This window comes from Micropterus salmoides, unplaced genomic scaffold (assembly GCF_014851395.1).
Source record: "Micropterus salmoides isolate LMB-PRFRI ecotype aquatic unplaced genomic scaffold, ASM1485139v1 Ms_hic_scaffold_15, whole genome shotgun sequence".
Lineage (NCBI taxonomy): Eukaryota > Metazoa > Chordata > Actinopteri > Centrarchiformes > Centrarchidae > Micropterus > Micropterus salmoides.
The window spans coordinates 26,174,192-26,188,595 of record NW_024040596.1 but is presented as its reverse complement, the minus strand read 5'-3'; the positions used below and the strand labels follow the sequence as shown (position 1 = coordinate 26,188,595).

The following is a 14,404-nucleotide window of genomic DNA, read 5'->3' as shown; positions in this document are numbered from 1 at the left end:
CTTCCGCTCACGAGTCCTTTCTGTGATCCCTAACATATTCAGCCAATAACCAAACCTGATCGTGGCCCCAACAATGGCATATGGTGTGCGTACCATCACCATGTTTTATGAGCATTTTTTAATTTCTATTTTTTGATTGTGGTCCTCCATACTAGTCACATCTGGGGTCTGTACCATGAAGCAGGATTCAAGCTTAACAAGGTTACTTCTTCACTTCTTACCAGAGAAGATTGCCATGGTAGTTTAGGCTTAATCCCTAATCAGCTGTGGAGCTGGTTATGTTCCAAATAAGAGAACTCCATAAAAGCACCGCCTACTAACCAATCAGGTATCTTGGAAAATGACACCACCATCCATAGGAGATCCCATTAGAGTTAAAATGTGTTTCCCTGTCACTCTCATAAACAATTATAAAATCTTTGCCCTTATTTTTGCTAAGACTTAAAGTGTTGGACTGTAACAGATGAGTCAGTCTGGGTTCATGAGAAAACGACATATTGCAATTAGATTAGTACTGGACATATTAGATTATAATGTGCTTGTTAATGATAGTTTCACACTTTATTTTTACAAGGCGTTTGATTCACTTGAACACTTATTTTGAAAGGCCTTAAAAAACTTGGATTTGGAGATGGTCTCTGCAGCACTGTCAGAACCCTATATAAGAATGGCAGTAGTGCGGTCAAACCTGAAATTTGGCACTTCGCCTAGATTCAGTGTGTCACGTGGCATCAAGCGAGGCTGCCCAATTTCTCATTACTTGTTTTTGATTGCCTCACAACTCCTCGCTCTTCAGGTCTCTAACAGGACAGTTATGTCTTGGAATGGATAACTATAGCTAATAGACATTAGTCAGCTGGCCGATGACACCACTGTTTTCCTGAGAGATGTATTAGATTTAATCCATGGTTTCTCGCTGGCATCTGGTTTGAAGTTAAACTTGCGAAAATGTGAACTAATGGCAGTTAGAGTATAATGTCTCTTCTATGTGATATCCCTGTGATGGATCAGGTAACATACCTTGGAAGTGTTATCTCCAAACACCCAAATGCAAGAAGTCTGTGAAATTTTAACCCAATCCCTGACAAAACACACAAATTAAACCACTGGCTGCCAAAGGATTTATCTTTGAGAGGTAGAATATTCCTATCTTAAGCAGAAGGCATATCCAGACTCACTCACTTGGCTCTGTCTTTGGATGAAGACACTGTGTGAACCAAAGGATTGACGTGTTTAATTTGTGTGGAAAAAACACTCACGTTAAAAAGTCTGATTATGAACACTGCTCAGTGTGGGTTTGAATTTTCTGGACCTTAAAACACCTTCAAAATCAATTGGCTTAGACAATTCATTAATAATCCATTTTCGTTATGGAACTTTATTCCAAATGCAATCTTTTCCAACATTGGTGACCTGGACTTTTTTTTATTGTGTAATTATAATATCAGCAAAATCCCAGATATAAAACTAATTAGTGGTTTATTCCAAAAAGACATTGTGACTATGCCTTATGTAAATTCATATTGGAATAGTATAATAGAGAGTGTGCCCTTGGGATACCCTTTAAATATTTGCTTGAAGTTTGGTTTAAAATTGATTCACCGGTTCTACCCAGTAAAATCTTTAAAAGATATAAACTGAATATTGATAGTGAGTGTTCATTCTGTAAACCTGCAGAGGAAAATGTGTCCTATTTATTTTGGAACTGTTGTCACACAGAAATTCTGGCCAGACATGTTGGAGTTCATTCAGACTCATCTCATTCTGGATATTTTGTTTTAAGGAGGTTGGACTATTTCATAACAAATCTTTTATTCTTACTTGCCAAATTCCATATCAAAAAATGTAAGTTTACTGGTTCTAAACCATTCTTCCCTGTCTTTGAGTGAACTAGATGCATATATGGATGCCATAATATTCCAAAAACTGTAAAGCTCAAAAAGGACTGTACAACTATATTCAACACTTGACCTCATGGAAGTGACTGATACTGGAACTTGAGAACTCAAGTTGGTGCCTTAACCTGGACTTTCTCGTCAGGAAGCCTTAATGAATGTTAAATTATTTTTGTACCCCTGGACAATGAAATGTTGTGTTGTTATATGTTGTGTCATTTTATGTTGTATATATTTGATGACCTTCTCAATAAAGTCAAGTAAAAAAAAAAAAAAAAGTTTATAAACTGTTTTGTTTTCTGCGGTGATGCCGAGGAACTTTTTATTGCTATATTGCCCTACAGAAAATGACAGAAGTAGGCTACTAAAGCCTTGTAGTCTAATGTTGACCAACCAATAGGCAAGAAGTTGACCCCTTGAGACACAGCCCCCCTCATAATAAAGCAGGAATGTATATTGAAATGTAAAAAAGGAAGACACAAATAAATGTTTGGGGAAATAAATAGGGTAAAAAAGGCAACAGGAAAAAAGACAAATATTAAAATTCATAAATACATACAAGAATTAAAAAAATTGGAAATTATAAAAAGGAAAAGAAATACAACAAAAAGGTGTATACATAAAGAAGCAAATTAAAAGAAATTTGTCATAATAATAATACTACTAATACTAATGCATACATTTTAATGTATTTTTGGTGCATTTAATAGGATGTTACAGCATTTAATTTCTGTATTCATTTTTGCTTGTGAAAGACTATCCTCCATACAATTTGACCTGAATCCTTCAATACAATTGCAATACCAAGGGTTGGCCAGCAGATGTCACCATGTTACTTGTATCTTATGCTTCACAGTGATCAACAATTTTCAGGACTGTTGCTTTAAAGTGATTCACTCTTTTCAGAAAGCTTTGTTTCCTAATTCAGCAACTAGCCTTTGCCCTGGAAGGAGCTACAAACTAGTTCTTTTGTAAGCTTTTTCCACATAAGACATGTGGAAACAGGAAAGCGTTAACAACAATGTGTGCTGCTTCAGTTTCAGGGTCCTGGTATTGCAGATGCTGTGAGGTGGTCACGGAATACTTGAACTGAATTAAGTGTAGCTAATTGTTATTAATAACACCTGTACTTTTCCTTCTATCAACAATAAAAATGTCTGCTGTGAAAAAGGCTTTCTGGCTGGGTCTGGTCTAAACTGAAGTGGACCATGCAACAAGCAAGTGTCTCCAAATAAATGATTCAATGTTAAATCTCTGTCATGCTTTCTGGTTTCCAGGTATAGCTACAATTGAAAAGCATTGATTGTGACAGATTTGTTTAAAGCCCATTTTCCAAAAGATTTTGGCTTCTTCTCATATGTTTTGGTTAAGTCCGGTCAGGCTTCCTTAGGACAACCTTTCTCTCATGGCCAAATTCGGGGAGGTTGGATCTAGTGTCTTTAGCCTCAAACTTCTTGGTGACATTGTATTTAATGAACGGCATCATGCTTTTATTTCTTTGTGAGGTCTGTAGTATACACAGTAATGGAAAGAAACAGAATGATAACTCTTCTCTATTTAAACAGGTTTACTGATTATATTACACACACACACCTGCCACTCAGCACAGGTGAGTTTAATTGACAGGAAAATCACCCACTTGGAATCCCAGTATTTTGTAAAACCTCTAAAAGGTACCAATAACATTGTGCAGTACCATGTAGGATTTGTGTGTGGCATAAATATCTTTGTTTTGTCAGCTTTTTTTTTTTGTTGCACTGCAAACCAAAGAAATATCAATACCAAAGTATTTTTAGCACCATTCTATATTTATTTTAGCAAAACTTTACATCAAGCCAGAGGTTAAACCAAAGTAAAAATGTCAAATCCCTCTCTTCTGGCTGGTCCTTCATTTTAAGTTGTTAAACAAAACAGTGCAACAATATATCTCTTGTTTTTGTTAATCATAGATACAAACAGTTGCAGGAATAGTGCAAAATTACACCAATCTGGTAGACATCAAATATGGTTTTGAGTAGGGTTCTACATAATGCAATTTTACAAGAATATTCATACTAATACAGAAACTGTCTTTTCTTTTTTTTAACTGGATCTGTTAAAATTTTATGTGACAGTTCAGGAAATTGGACACTGGACAATTATTGTGGCCCCATGGACATGCTGCTGTAGCTTTCTGCTCAGAATTTGATTGTGTTGGGATACGTTCAGTTCTTGGATTGTTATCCCTTAAAATACTTTTGGTTATTATTTGTAATACATAAAGGAAATGTTTCAATGACCTGCACAATTCATTGTGCTGTGTATTTTTTTCTTTACTTTTTATGGGGCAAAAACATGTTACGTTTTATGTGCTTATGTAAGAGAAGAGGTTATTCATTTGGTTTGTTTGTACTATAATGAGATGAGAGCAGTGTTTTGTTCATGGGCCTATTTGGGGCCACTCAAGACAAAATATAACCGTGTGCATCTGTAGCAAGTGTTAGTGACGTGGTTTTAATTTATGCTTTTTATGCAGTTTTAATATTTAATATTTAATTTTTACATCAAAGAACATTAATTTAAAATCAAATTGTGTCTAACCCTGTAGAGTTTGGTTTACAAGCCAATATTCCTGGTGCCACCTGGGGAGCACAAATCATTGCCACATAACCTGTGCAAATTCCATCACACAACCAAAAGCTACCTGCTGAGCCTTTAGAGGAGTACTCTGGGTCCAGAAAGGAATATCCATTCACTATGATGAAATTCAAGTTATGTAACAATCCATCTTGGCTTACAGAATTTAGTTATTGTCATTTTTAATAGCAACAACAACAAGCCCAGAGGTGATGTAAGTCTACTGTAATGTGTGTCATTAGGTCCTCTACGGTGACCTCCCCAGTGTGTCACTTCTATGGTGAAGAGGCCTCAGGGAATTGGACTGGCTGCAGCCAGACTTCATACAGTTGTTTACTGTAGGTCCCATTGGCTACCGTCTGTTGGCCTCAATGGATGTGCCATTAACCACATCATTCTTACATCACTTAGTAAATTTATCCAGAATATTCAATTTCGTATTTATTGTCTGTCTTTATCTGCCAGTTGTCATTAGTAATTGTTGACACTTCTGAAAAGTTAGCACAATTTGGTCATCGCAGTCTAAAACCGTATTTATCTTCATTATTCCATAGAGACCAATTAAACAAACTGCACCTCTGTGACCAGCGAACCTGGGCATCGATCTAAACAAACATTCAGCAAGTTTTCACTATCAAGTAAAACAACAGGGTCACTAATGTATTTTAGAAAGGCCCAGTTACCTCACAGAAGTAGTTTCAGCAACAAGTCCTCCAACCTAAACGACAACATAGGTCGTTTAACCAACCTCCAAATACGACTCATATGAGCATATCCTATAATAGCACATCTACTGGTAGGGTTTGTCCATGCCTGCCAAAACAGCAATGTCAAACTCCGTTTTCCATCCGGACCTACATTTTGGAAATCACGTGACCTATGCCACATTACAAACACGTGAAGACCGCAGCGACACAAAGAAGGTGAACACTGTTGGTGGCCACTAAAGGTTGCTGCCACAACAAAAAAACATGAGTTGTAATTATTTGTGGCCAAACCGACCTAACTAAACCACTAACTTTCCAACAAATCCTTTAGACTGATCTGCTATAGTTGCAGTTTGGCAATCTGTCCAATGGCTGGACAATACTGAATTCATTCAGTTAATTAAAATTCATTTTTGCACATTGTGTACGTCTACATTATAAAAATTCAGCTTGGATGACATGCACAAAAAGGTTATTTTAAGCCAAGAACATAGATGATAGCTGGCTATATTAGCTGTCTTGAGTCACAGCAGTACCGTAAACTGTTGCGAATAGTTACACTATAAGCAGTTTAAAGCAATGTCATGATTTAAATTGTTTCCTGTCTCCACTTGACTAGCTAGCTCTGACTACTTTGTAGTAAACTGAATGTGCACATCTACAAGAAAGACAGACTGATAAAAGGCACACTGATGTGTTTGTGTTTGTTGATTAAGATTTATCTGGTTACTAGAGTTGAAGCTGTGGGAGTCGAGGTATAGTGAATGTGGATTCTACTTTGTTCAGTCTGTTGTTACATGCTGGGTAGCTAGCCATAAACATCAGGATCCATCTTGTGGGACCATGAAAATTCATTTTACCTTTAATTGAAATCTTGCCAGAAGAATTGGGGCAGATGCTTGAGCAGACCAACAGACTTACTGTAGATTGCTATCCAGGGTATGTTTAAAATAAAATAGTTACGAAGTAACCTATTTAAAGGTTGTTCCAAATGGCCACACTTGATAGAAGGGGGAAGAGCCTGTCATAGAGAGGGAGACTTTCTGACTATTTCTCCTCAAATACATACATTGTGTGAATAATGAAAAAATGGGCCTTAACAGAACAACTCTGCACATATTCTTACGTCCACAAACCTGTTCAATTGCTGAGTGAAGAAACCATGCTTGGCGGCTTGTCAATTTCAGAAAGTTTTAAAATTTTCAGACATAAGCAATATTTAGGTCAAAATGAAAATGCCATTTTATAACTATTTTAAATTTCTAATTTTTTTTTAATTTAACCTGCTCTACAGTGGACATTATTCAAATGCAATAAGCAAAACACTGCCCCCAGTCTATTGTATTTATATTTACATGTCAATATGCACTTTCTTAAAGTCAGGTAAATTTGCTTTATTGCCATGAATTTTAATAGAGCATTATTGCCAAAGCTTGTTCAATATATTTACACAAAAACATTACATGCATGTTGGCATGTTAAAAGGACCAATGCTTAATACAAAATGTCCTGAGTCCTTGTCTCAGTTAAAATCTCCACAAGAGTCCATATCTCAACGAAAACCTCCTCTTCTGGATTACAGCAAGCAAACAAAAATACTAATTCGATACAAAAGTTGGCCAAAGAAAATAAAACCAATGGTGGCAATGGCGCACCATATAAGACATGCCTCTGGTGTGGGAAACACAGGTTCAGGTTCCACTGTGACATTCACCAATGTGTCCCTGAGCAAGACAATTAACCCCTAGTTGCTCCAGAGGTGTGTGACCTCTGACATATATAGTAATTGTAAGTCGCTTTGGATAAAAGCGTCAGCTCAATGAGTAAAAAAAAAAAAAACGCCTCTTGCATCTTATAAGCTTATGATCTGCATCTGATGGGTCTGCAGGGTAGCAACGGATTTTATTGCACCACCTTTGACATACCTTTTAAATCTCTCACTAGACCCAAACGAATAACAATTATAAGGAAATCTGCATTTGTTCCTCTCCTGTTAAAAGGGGGGAGACCTGACAGATTTAAATAATTAAAGACCTATCTCAAAATTGTCCGTCCTGGCTAAGTTATGGAAATTCTGGTGAACGAACAACTGAAGTAGTTTTTAACTACTAACAATATATTGTCTAATTTTCAATCAGGTTTTCAGAAAAAACACAGCACAACTACAGCAGCCCTAAAAGTAGTAAATTATTTTATTGATTCTTTAGACAAAAGACAACATTGTGCAGCTCTCTTCATTGATCTATCTAAGGCTTATGATACCATGGATCATGCAATATTAAAACAAAGACTTTTCAGTGTCTGATTGTCAGAACAGTCAGTCTGCTGGTTTGGCAACTATCTATCAGGTAGATCTCAGTGCGTGCAGGTAGACAGTCTCACTTCTAGCCCTCTTAGTGCATCCAAGGGTGTGCCCCAGGGGTCAGTGCTGGGACTACTCCTATTTATATTATATATCAACATTCTTGACCACAATGTCTCCAATGCAAATTTATATTTCTATGCCAATGATACTGTGATATACTGCTCTGCATCTACACTAAACCAGGCTCTTTGTCAACTACAACTGTAAAACATACCTTGTTTGATTTAAAACTTGACAACAAAACAAAACCTATATTGTTTTTCAGTGCAAAATCAAAGTCACTGAACTTTTCATCCATCGCTACTTCTCAGGGCTCCAAGATTGAGTCTGTATCTCAGTACAGGTATCTTGAATCCTAATTGATGATTCTCTCTCTTTTAAACATTACATTCAGTAAATTGAAGCTGAAATTGGGTTTTTATTTTAGAAACAAAATTGGGTGAAATTGGGTTTTTATTTTAGAAACAAGTCTGATGTATGCATCCAGTCAAAGCCTGAAACTTTTGGATACTGTTTACCATGGAGCTCTGAGGTTCATCACAAACTTTAGAGCCCTTACTTATCACTGCTCCTTGTATGATTGGGTGGGTTGGTCTTCATTGTCCACCCGTAGACTTAATCATTGGCACATTCTTATTTACAAGGCTATTCTTGGTCTGCTTTCTACATACCTACAACTCTACATCCAAAAGAAAGGCACAGGAAGGAGTTCTGAGGACTACTACTACTACTACTATTATCTGTCCTTCAAGTCCGGACTGAATTGGGAAAAGGGGTGTTTAAGTGTGCCGCTCACTGCGCTTGGAATCAGCTGCAAAATGTCCTGAATCTTCAGGAGCCAGTTTCACTGGTTGCTTTTAAAGTACTTTTAAATGACATGGAGGCTGAACATACTGGCTGTAGATGTTATGATTGATATGATATGGATGATTCTTGTTGTTTATCACTTTTACTAATTTTAATATTTTATAACCTTGTAACTCACTATTTATTTCCATCGTAAATTGTTATGTTTTATGTTTATGTTTTTAATGTCAATTAGTTTCTTTCTGGTTAAATAAAGGTAAGGTAAAAACATATATAAAAACAAACCATACAAAACAAATATAAAATAAAAGGGTCACCTAGAAAGGAAATACATAGTAATGTACATTCATGAATTACACAACTAGTGGGTAGGTCACAAAAGTAATTTTGGCTTCCTCTTCATACTGCAATCATCTTGACATTAGTACTGTGATCACCACACACCTACATGCAGCCCTCCATTGAAGACCAAATGTATCTGCAGATGTACGTAGTTGACACTGATAAAACATAACTATGTATAATGTACAAATAACAGTGACTCTGTCATGTTTTACAGATCATCTGAGTGACCTAATGAAGCTAGTGTCTGATGTGTTCCAAGACCCACCAGACTGTCATCATAGTATGAGAAACCATCAGAGGAGGAATTTATTGTTGCACAGGCATCATGCTTCAGTCAAGCAAAGACCTATAGACAACACAGCAGCATCAGGAAAGTCTTGGCATCCACAGGAAGACGCAACAGGATGACCACTGTGACCTAAGCGTCATTACGGCTCCATTACTGATTCATCCCTGAGCTGTTCATAGGTAGGTTTCATTTCGCTGTACAGTCTTGTGTTGTATAATGATATATAAACTACCTTAAACATGACCTGACCCAGACTGTAGTGACGTCCTAACTGAAGACCCACCTTGATGAGAGGACTGACAGTTTGAATTTTCATTTTCCATTGTGCACCTCACAGTTGACATATATTTGGGGGGGGGGGGTATATATAAATAATTACATTTGGATCATATCCACTATTGAGCAGTCTCTTGAATGAAATGTCATATGCTGTTTTCATTTTAATTTCCAAATAGTTAGAAAATGGCATTTTAATTTTGATCTGTAAAGAGCATGGTGACATGTAACTGTAAATACAATAGTCTGGGGTGCACCATTTTGCTTATTGTAATTGAATTGCTATTTTCATTTTCAAATATTGAGAAAATTTCCTTTTCATTTTGACTTAAATATTGCCTGCACAAATGGAAAATTAGGCTGTATTGTTTATATTGCATATTGCAACATTTGAATATTGTCCAATCTACACGAGGTATGACTTTTATTAAATTAAAACAGCATTTTCAACCACATGCCCACAGAAGTATGTGAAAATGAAAATGTAAATTGGATTATTGCATTTTCATTTTTACTCAAATAACTCATTCATACATGACAAAAGACTATACTATAGTGAAATTACATTTTCAAGTTTACATTATCATTTTAAATAAGTGTCAGAAAAACTTCCATAAATACGGCCATTTATCCAAAGTCTTTTTAACTATAGGATTGCAGTCTGAAAAATTATTCCTTTAGTACTGAATGCTGTGTAGAGCAAAATGATTATGATCCAAGTGGAGAGGATGACTGCAAAGAGAAATGATTAGATGAGAGATGAAAGAAAGAAAAAAACACAGCATAGAGGGGAGGAAGGGCCGAGATAAATCAGCTGTACTGCAAAGGGCTTTGATCAAATAACTGCCAGAGATTAGGAGCTTCTCTTCTTCTCTCTGTGACGATGCAGACCGTGGAAGAAGTTGAACTCTGCTTTCCACAACTCCTCAACATGTCCTGCAAGCAAAGTGTTCTCACTAGTCTAAAACCGGAAACAGAGACCACTCACTTCAAAATAAAATGTCTGCATTTTAAGGATAGTTTGAAAGGGGAGGGGAGGGCGGTGAGTGAGCAGTTTGTTGCAATTTGCAACCCTTACCACTAGATGACAGTAAAACTTACACACTGAACCTTTAAGTCAAGATTCATAACATTTATTCTGTTGAGTTCATGGATGTCTTCTACACATTATTTGAGCGTTTAAACTGGCTTAGTCAGGATTAGAGTTATGGTTAGAATTAAAATCTAAATTCACTGATAAAATCTGTTAATATGTCCATTTATCCAGAACCTTTAATCTATTGCACTATTTGAATGCAGCCTGAAAGATGCTTCCTGTGGGACTGAATCCTGTGCACAGCAGTGATGGAGAGGATGAATGCAAATGGAAATGATTGGATGAGAGACGTCATTCTTTGCTACAAAGGAAAAAAAAAAACACAGAAGGGAGGAAGGACAGAAATAAATCAGCTGTATTGCAGAGAGCTTTAGTCAAAAGGCTGCCAGAGCTCAGCAGCTTCTCCTCTTCTCTCTGTGATGATGGAGACTCTAGAAGAAGTTGAACTCTGCTTTCCACAACTCTTCAACACTTCCTGCCAGAAGCCAAAGCGTTCTCACTTTGAGATCATAATGTCTTACATTATACTGTCCTCCATCACTGTGCTCACCACAACTCTGAACCTGCTGGTCATCATCTCTATCTCACACTTCAAGTATGTGCGACACACTGCAAAAAAAAGAAACTTAGAGATGGTTTTCTGCAAAACAGTGTCATTATTTCAGTCAGTGCTTGTGTCCTACAAATATAATGAATAATGACGTATCAATGTATGTGTTGCTTGTCTCTCTCTCTCCAGGCAGCTCCACACCCCCACCAACCTCCTCCTTCTCTCTCTGGCTGTCTCAGATTTCTTTGTGGGCCTCCTCATGTTCTTTCAAATTATGCTCATAGATGGCTGCTGGTACCTCGGTGACATTGTGTGTGTTCTGTATCTGTATCTAGGATATATTATTACTTCTACCTCAGTAGGAAATATGGTGCTGATATGTGCTGACCGCTACGTGGCTATTTGTCATCCTCTGCATTACTCCACCAAAGTCACTCAAAAAAGAGTTCAAGTCTGTGTTTCTCTGTGTTGGATATGTTCTGTGATCTTTCAAAGTCTGGTTCTTCAGAATAACTTGGAACAACCAGGCAGTGCTATTTCTTGCATTGGTGAGTGTGTGGGTGTCAGTAACAACATTGCAGAATTTGCTGATCTGGTTTTATCCTTTATCGGTCCTGTTATTGTCATCATAGTTCTGTATATGAGAGTATTTGTGGTGGCTGTGTCTCAGGCTCGTGCCATGCGGTCTCATATTGTAGCTGTCACACTTCAGGGTCCAGTGAAAGTAAATGTTAAGAAATCTGAGATCAAAGCAGCCAGGACTCTTGGTGTTGTTGTAGTTGTTTTTCTAATATGCCTCTGCCCATATTACATTGTGGTCCTTACAGCCCCGGATACTTTGCTCATTGCTTCATCAGCTGCATTTGTGATATGTATGTTCTATTTTAATTCATGTTTAAACCCGATTATCTATGCCTTCTTCTACCCCTGGTTCAGAAAATGTCTTAAACTCATTATTACACTTAAGATAATGCAGCCTGGCTCCTGTGAGGCCAGCATACTATAGAAAAAGAGAGTGTGTGTATTGACTAAAAATTATTTTGCTATGAAAATAAAATACTCTAATTAATACTTTAATAATTTTTACTATTCTCTGCTGTATATCGTCAGTAATGTAACAAGTTATTGCAATGGCAATGAGTTATTTTATAAGATATGTTGATATTAAAATTTAGTGTTTAGTGTTTAAGTGTGATTTGCATGATAAATAATGTTTTTATGTAACATTTTTGCATACACTTGGTCGGAAACAAAATAACGCTTTGGGCAAAAGATTTTGTGCACAAGTCAGATGGGTTTAAAACTTTCGCCATTTTGTCTTACAATTAAAATAAATAAGTGTTTATTTATGTAAAGTTTTTAAAAATAAAAATCAAATAACTGTGTTTAAAAGTAACACAACCTACTAAATGTCTGACCACATCTAATGGCCACACTCAAAGGCTGAGAGAAGAGCCTGCTGTCACAGATGAACATGACAACAGACAACAGCTTCTCCTTAAAATCATTCATGGTTCATTCGGTATATTTGATCAATCCTCATTATTCAACACCCATATTAAGCAGCTGACCAGATCTTGTTTTTTCCAAATAACAAATATTATTAAACTGAGATCTGTAATTTCAGCTGCTGAATTAGAGATGCTTGTACACATCTTTATCTCATCTCACACTGACTACTGTGACAAACAACACTTCTCACTCACTCTTCTTGTCACAGTCTCTCCCTGACTCATGTCTTGTTAGTATATTTTTTTCCTTTGGTGTTCTGGTGTGGAACGGGGCCCCGTTTCAGAAAGAGGGATTAGTGAAAACTCAGAGTGGGTTGAGCCTGAGATGAAGGAAACTCTAGGTTTTCTGTTTCAGAGACCGAGATCTGATAAAACTTAGATCAGTAAATCCGGTAACTGATGCTGTGAACAAGATAAGTTGGACAAAAGTCAGTTTCTCTCTGACTCCTCCCCCTGCGGTGCCTGAAGCGGCTGTCTGAAAAGCATTCAGAGATGCAATATGTCAGAACCACCAAATTCCACCAGCCCCACTCTAAATAAAAGAGATTTGTTGTTATTATGCCCTCATTTTTTTCAAACACAAAAATGTATTTACCATCTTTAACTTTCACAACCTACCTTTAATTGGTATTCAAGTCATTTTGAGCTGTGTTTTTTTATTAACACAATTGTCACTGCCGGTGAGCTAGTAATGCAGTATTATATGGTCCATTTGCAGATCACATTTTACTGTAAATACTGTTAAGTCAGAAGCATTTTTACAGTTCAATGCACAATTTCCTTTAGACACATGGGAAATGCAAGTAGTAGTAGTAGTAGTCGTCATTGGGTATGTTCCATTATAGGACAAGGACATGAAAGTTGTCACGTGGGACAAAGCAATCAAATCATACTGAGATTCAAGTTGGATACCTCTGTAGGCCTCATGGTATCACCTATAGCAGGGGATAAGGTGTCTTCATCATCCTCCTGTGGTGAAGAGGAGCAATAATGTTTGATATAGGCTACTTCAAACCATCCCAATATCTGTGGAATATTCAATTACGTACAACCACATGGAGACTCTATGAGCCCAATCACTCCATCAGTAACTGTTGCAGTATGAACAATTTCAAATGTCAACATAAGGGTTTCCAAATTGTGTCAGATGTAGGCTATTGGGGTGGATTAATGGAGACCCCAGCCTTCCTAAATACTGGCAAAAGGATGAGTGATGAACCTACCCTTTATAGAGGGACTTGTGTTCTGGGGGTGATGGGCTCTGATGAGCTGTCATCAGGAATGCCTTCTGCAGTAGGGTGCCCACTGTTTTGGGTGAGGGCCAACTGTTCAGCCTGTGTAAGAGGTGATGGTGGTGGCCCAGCTTTCTTGTTTGGCTACAGTGAACTTAAACAATGCAACATTAATTTTAACTTGAACTTCACCTAACATAGACAGAAGTACCTCTAAGCAAAATATCTTACCAGTCTGTAATATGTTTTTGTGTTTAATATTAAGTATTAACTGCCAAGTACTCTTGGTCCCCATAGGATTGCAGCTGAATTAGAGGATACAGCAAATGTATAATAATTTTCTTAACATTTAAAAAATGTTTGAAACTGACGCAATGACTCAGGCAGCAATTTCCTCCCAGGCCAACTACTGCTGTTTCGCTGCTGATGCAGTAATTGCTTTTTTCTTTAATATATGCTTGTAGTCAGCATATGTGGACATTAATATTTCCAATATTCATATTTGATATGAAATATGATACCCTGCTCTTTTTGGCGTTTTCTGACATATTGATGCTGTTTTCTTTGCTCCGTTGGTAATGGCTGATGGCTGTTGTGGAACCAACAACTCTGGAGTTTCCCTTCTTAGGCTCAATCAACTCAGAGCAAAGGGATAAGCTCCGAGTTTGGCTGCATTCGAAAAGTCTTTTTTGCTTAGGAAGGTTCCTAAGTGAAC

General features: G+C 37.1%; 1 protein-coding gene across 1 annotated transcript; it reads left to right on the top strand.

The window, feature by feature from the left end:
* Positions 1-10,559: 10,559 nt before the first annotated feature.
* Positions 10,560-11,952, top strand: LOC119904086 (trace amine-associated receptor 13c-like). The gene is made up of 2 exons (XM_038720486.1): positions 10,560-10,991; positions 11,136-11,952. The coding sequence occupies exons 1-2, from the start codon at positions 10,816-10,818 to the stop codon at positions 11,950-11,952; spliced, it is 993 nt and encodes a 330-aa protein (XP_038576414.1). The 5' UTR covers positions 10,560-10,815.
* The last annotated feature ends 2,452 nt before the right edge of the window (positions 11,953-14,404 follow it).

What these genes read in the sequence shown, in the direction of transcription:
- LOC119904086 (XM_038720486.1), top strand. Translation starts at nt 10,816, where the DNA reads ATGATGGAGACTCTAGAAGAAGTTGAACTCTGCTTTCCACAACTCTTC. An exon ending in ATCTCTATCTCACACTTCAA is followed by an intron (nt 10,992 to 11,135) that starts GTATGTGCGACA and finishes CTCTCTCTCCAG; the next exon opens with GCAGCTCCACACCCCCACCA.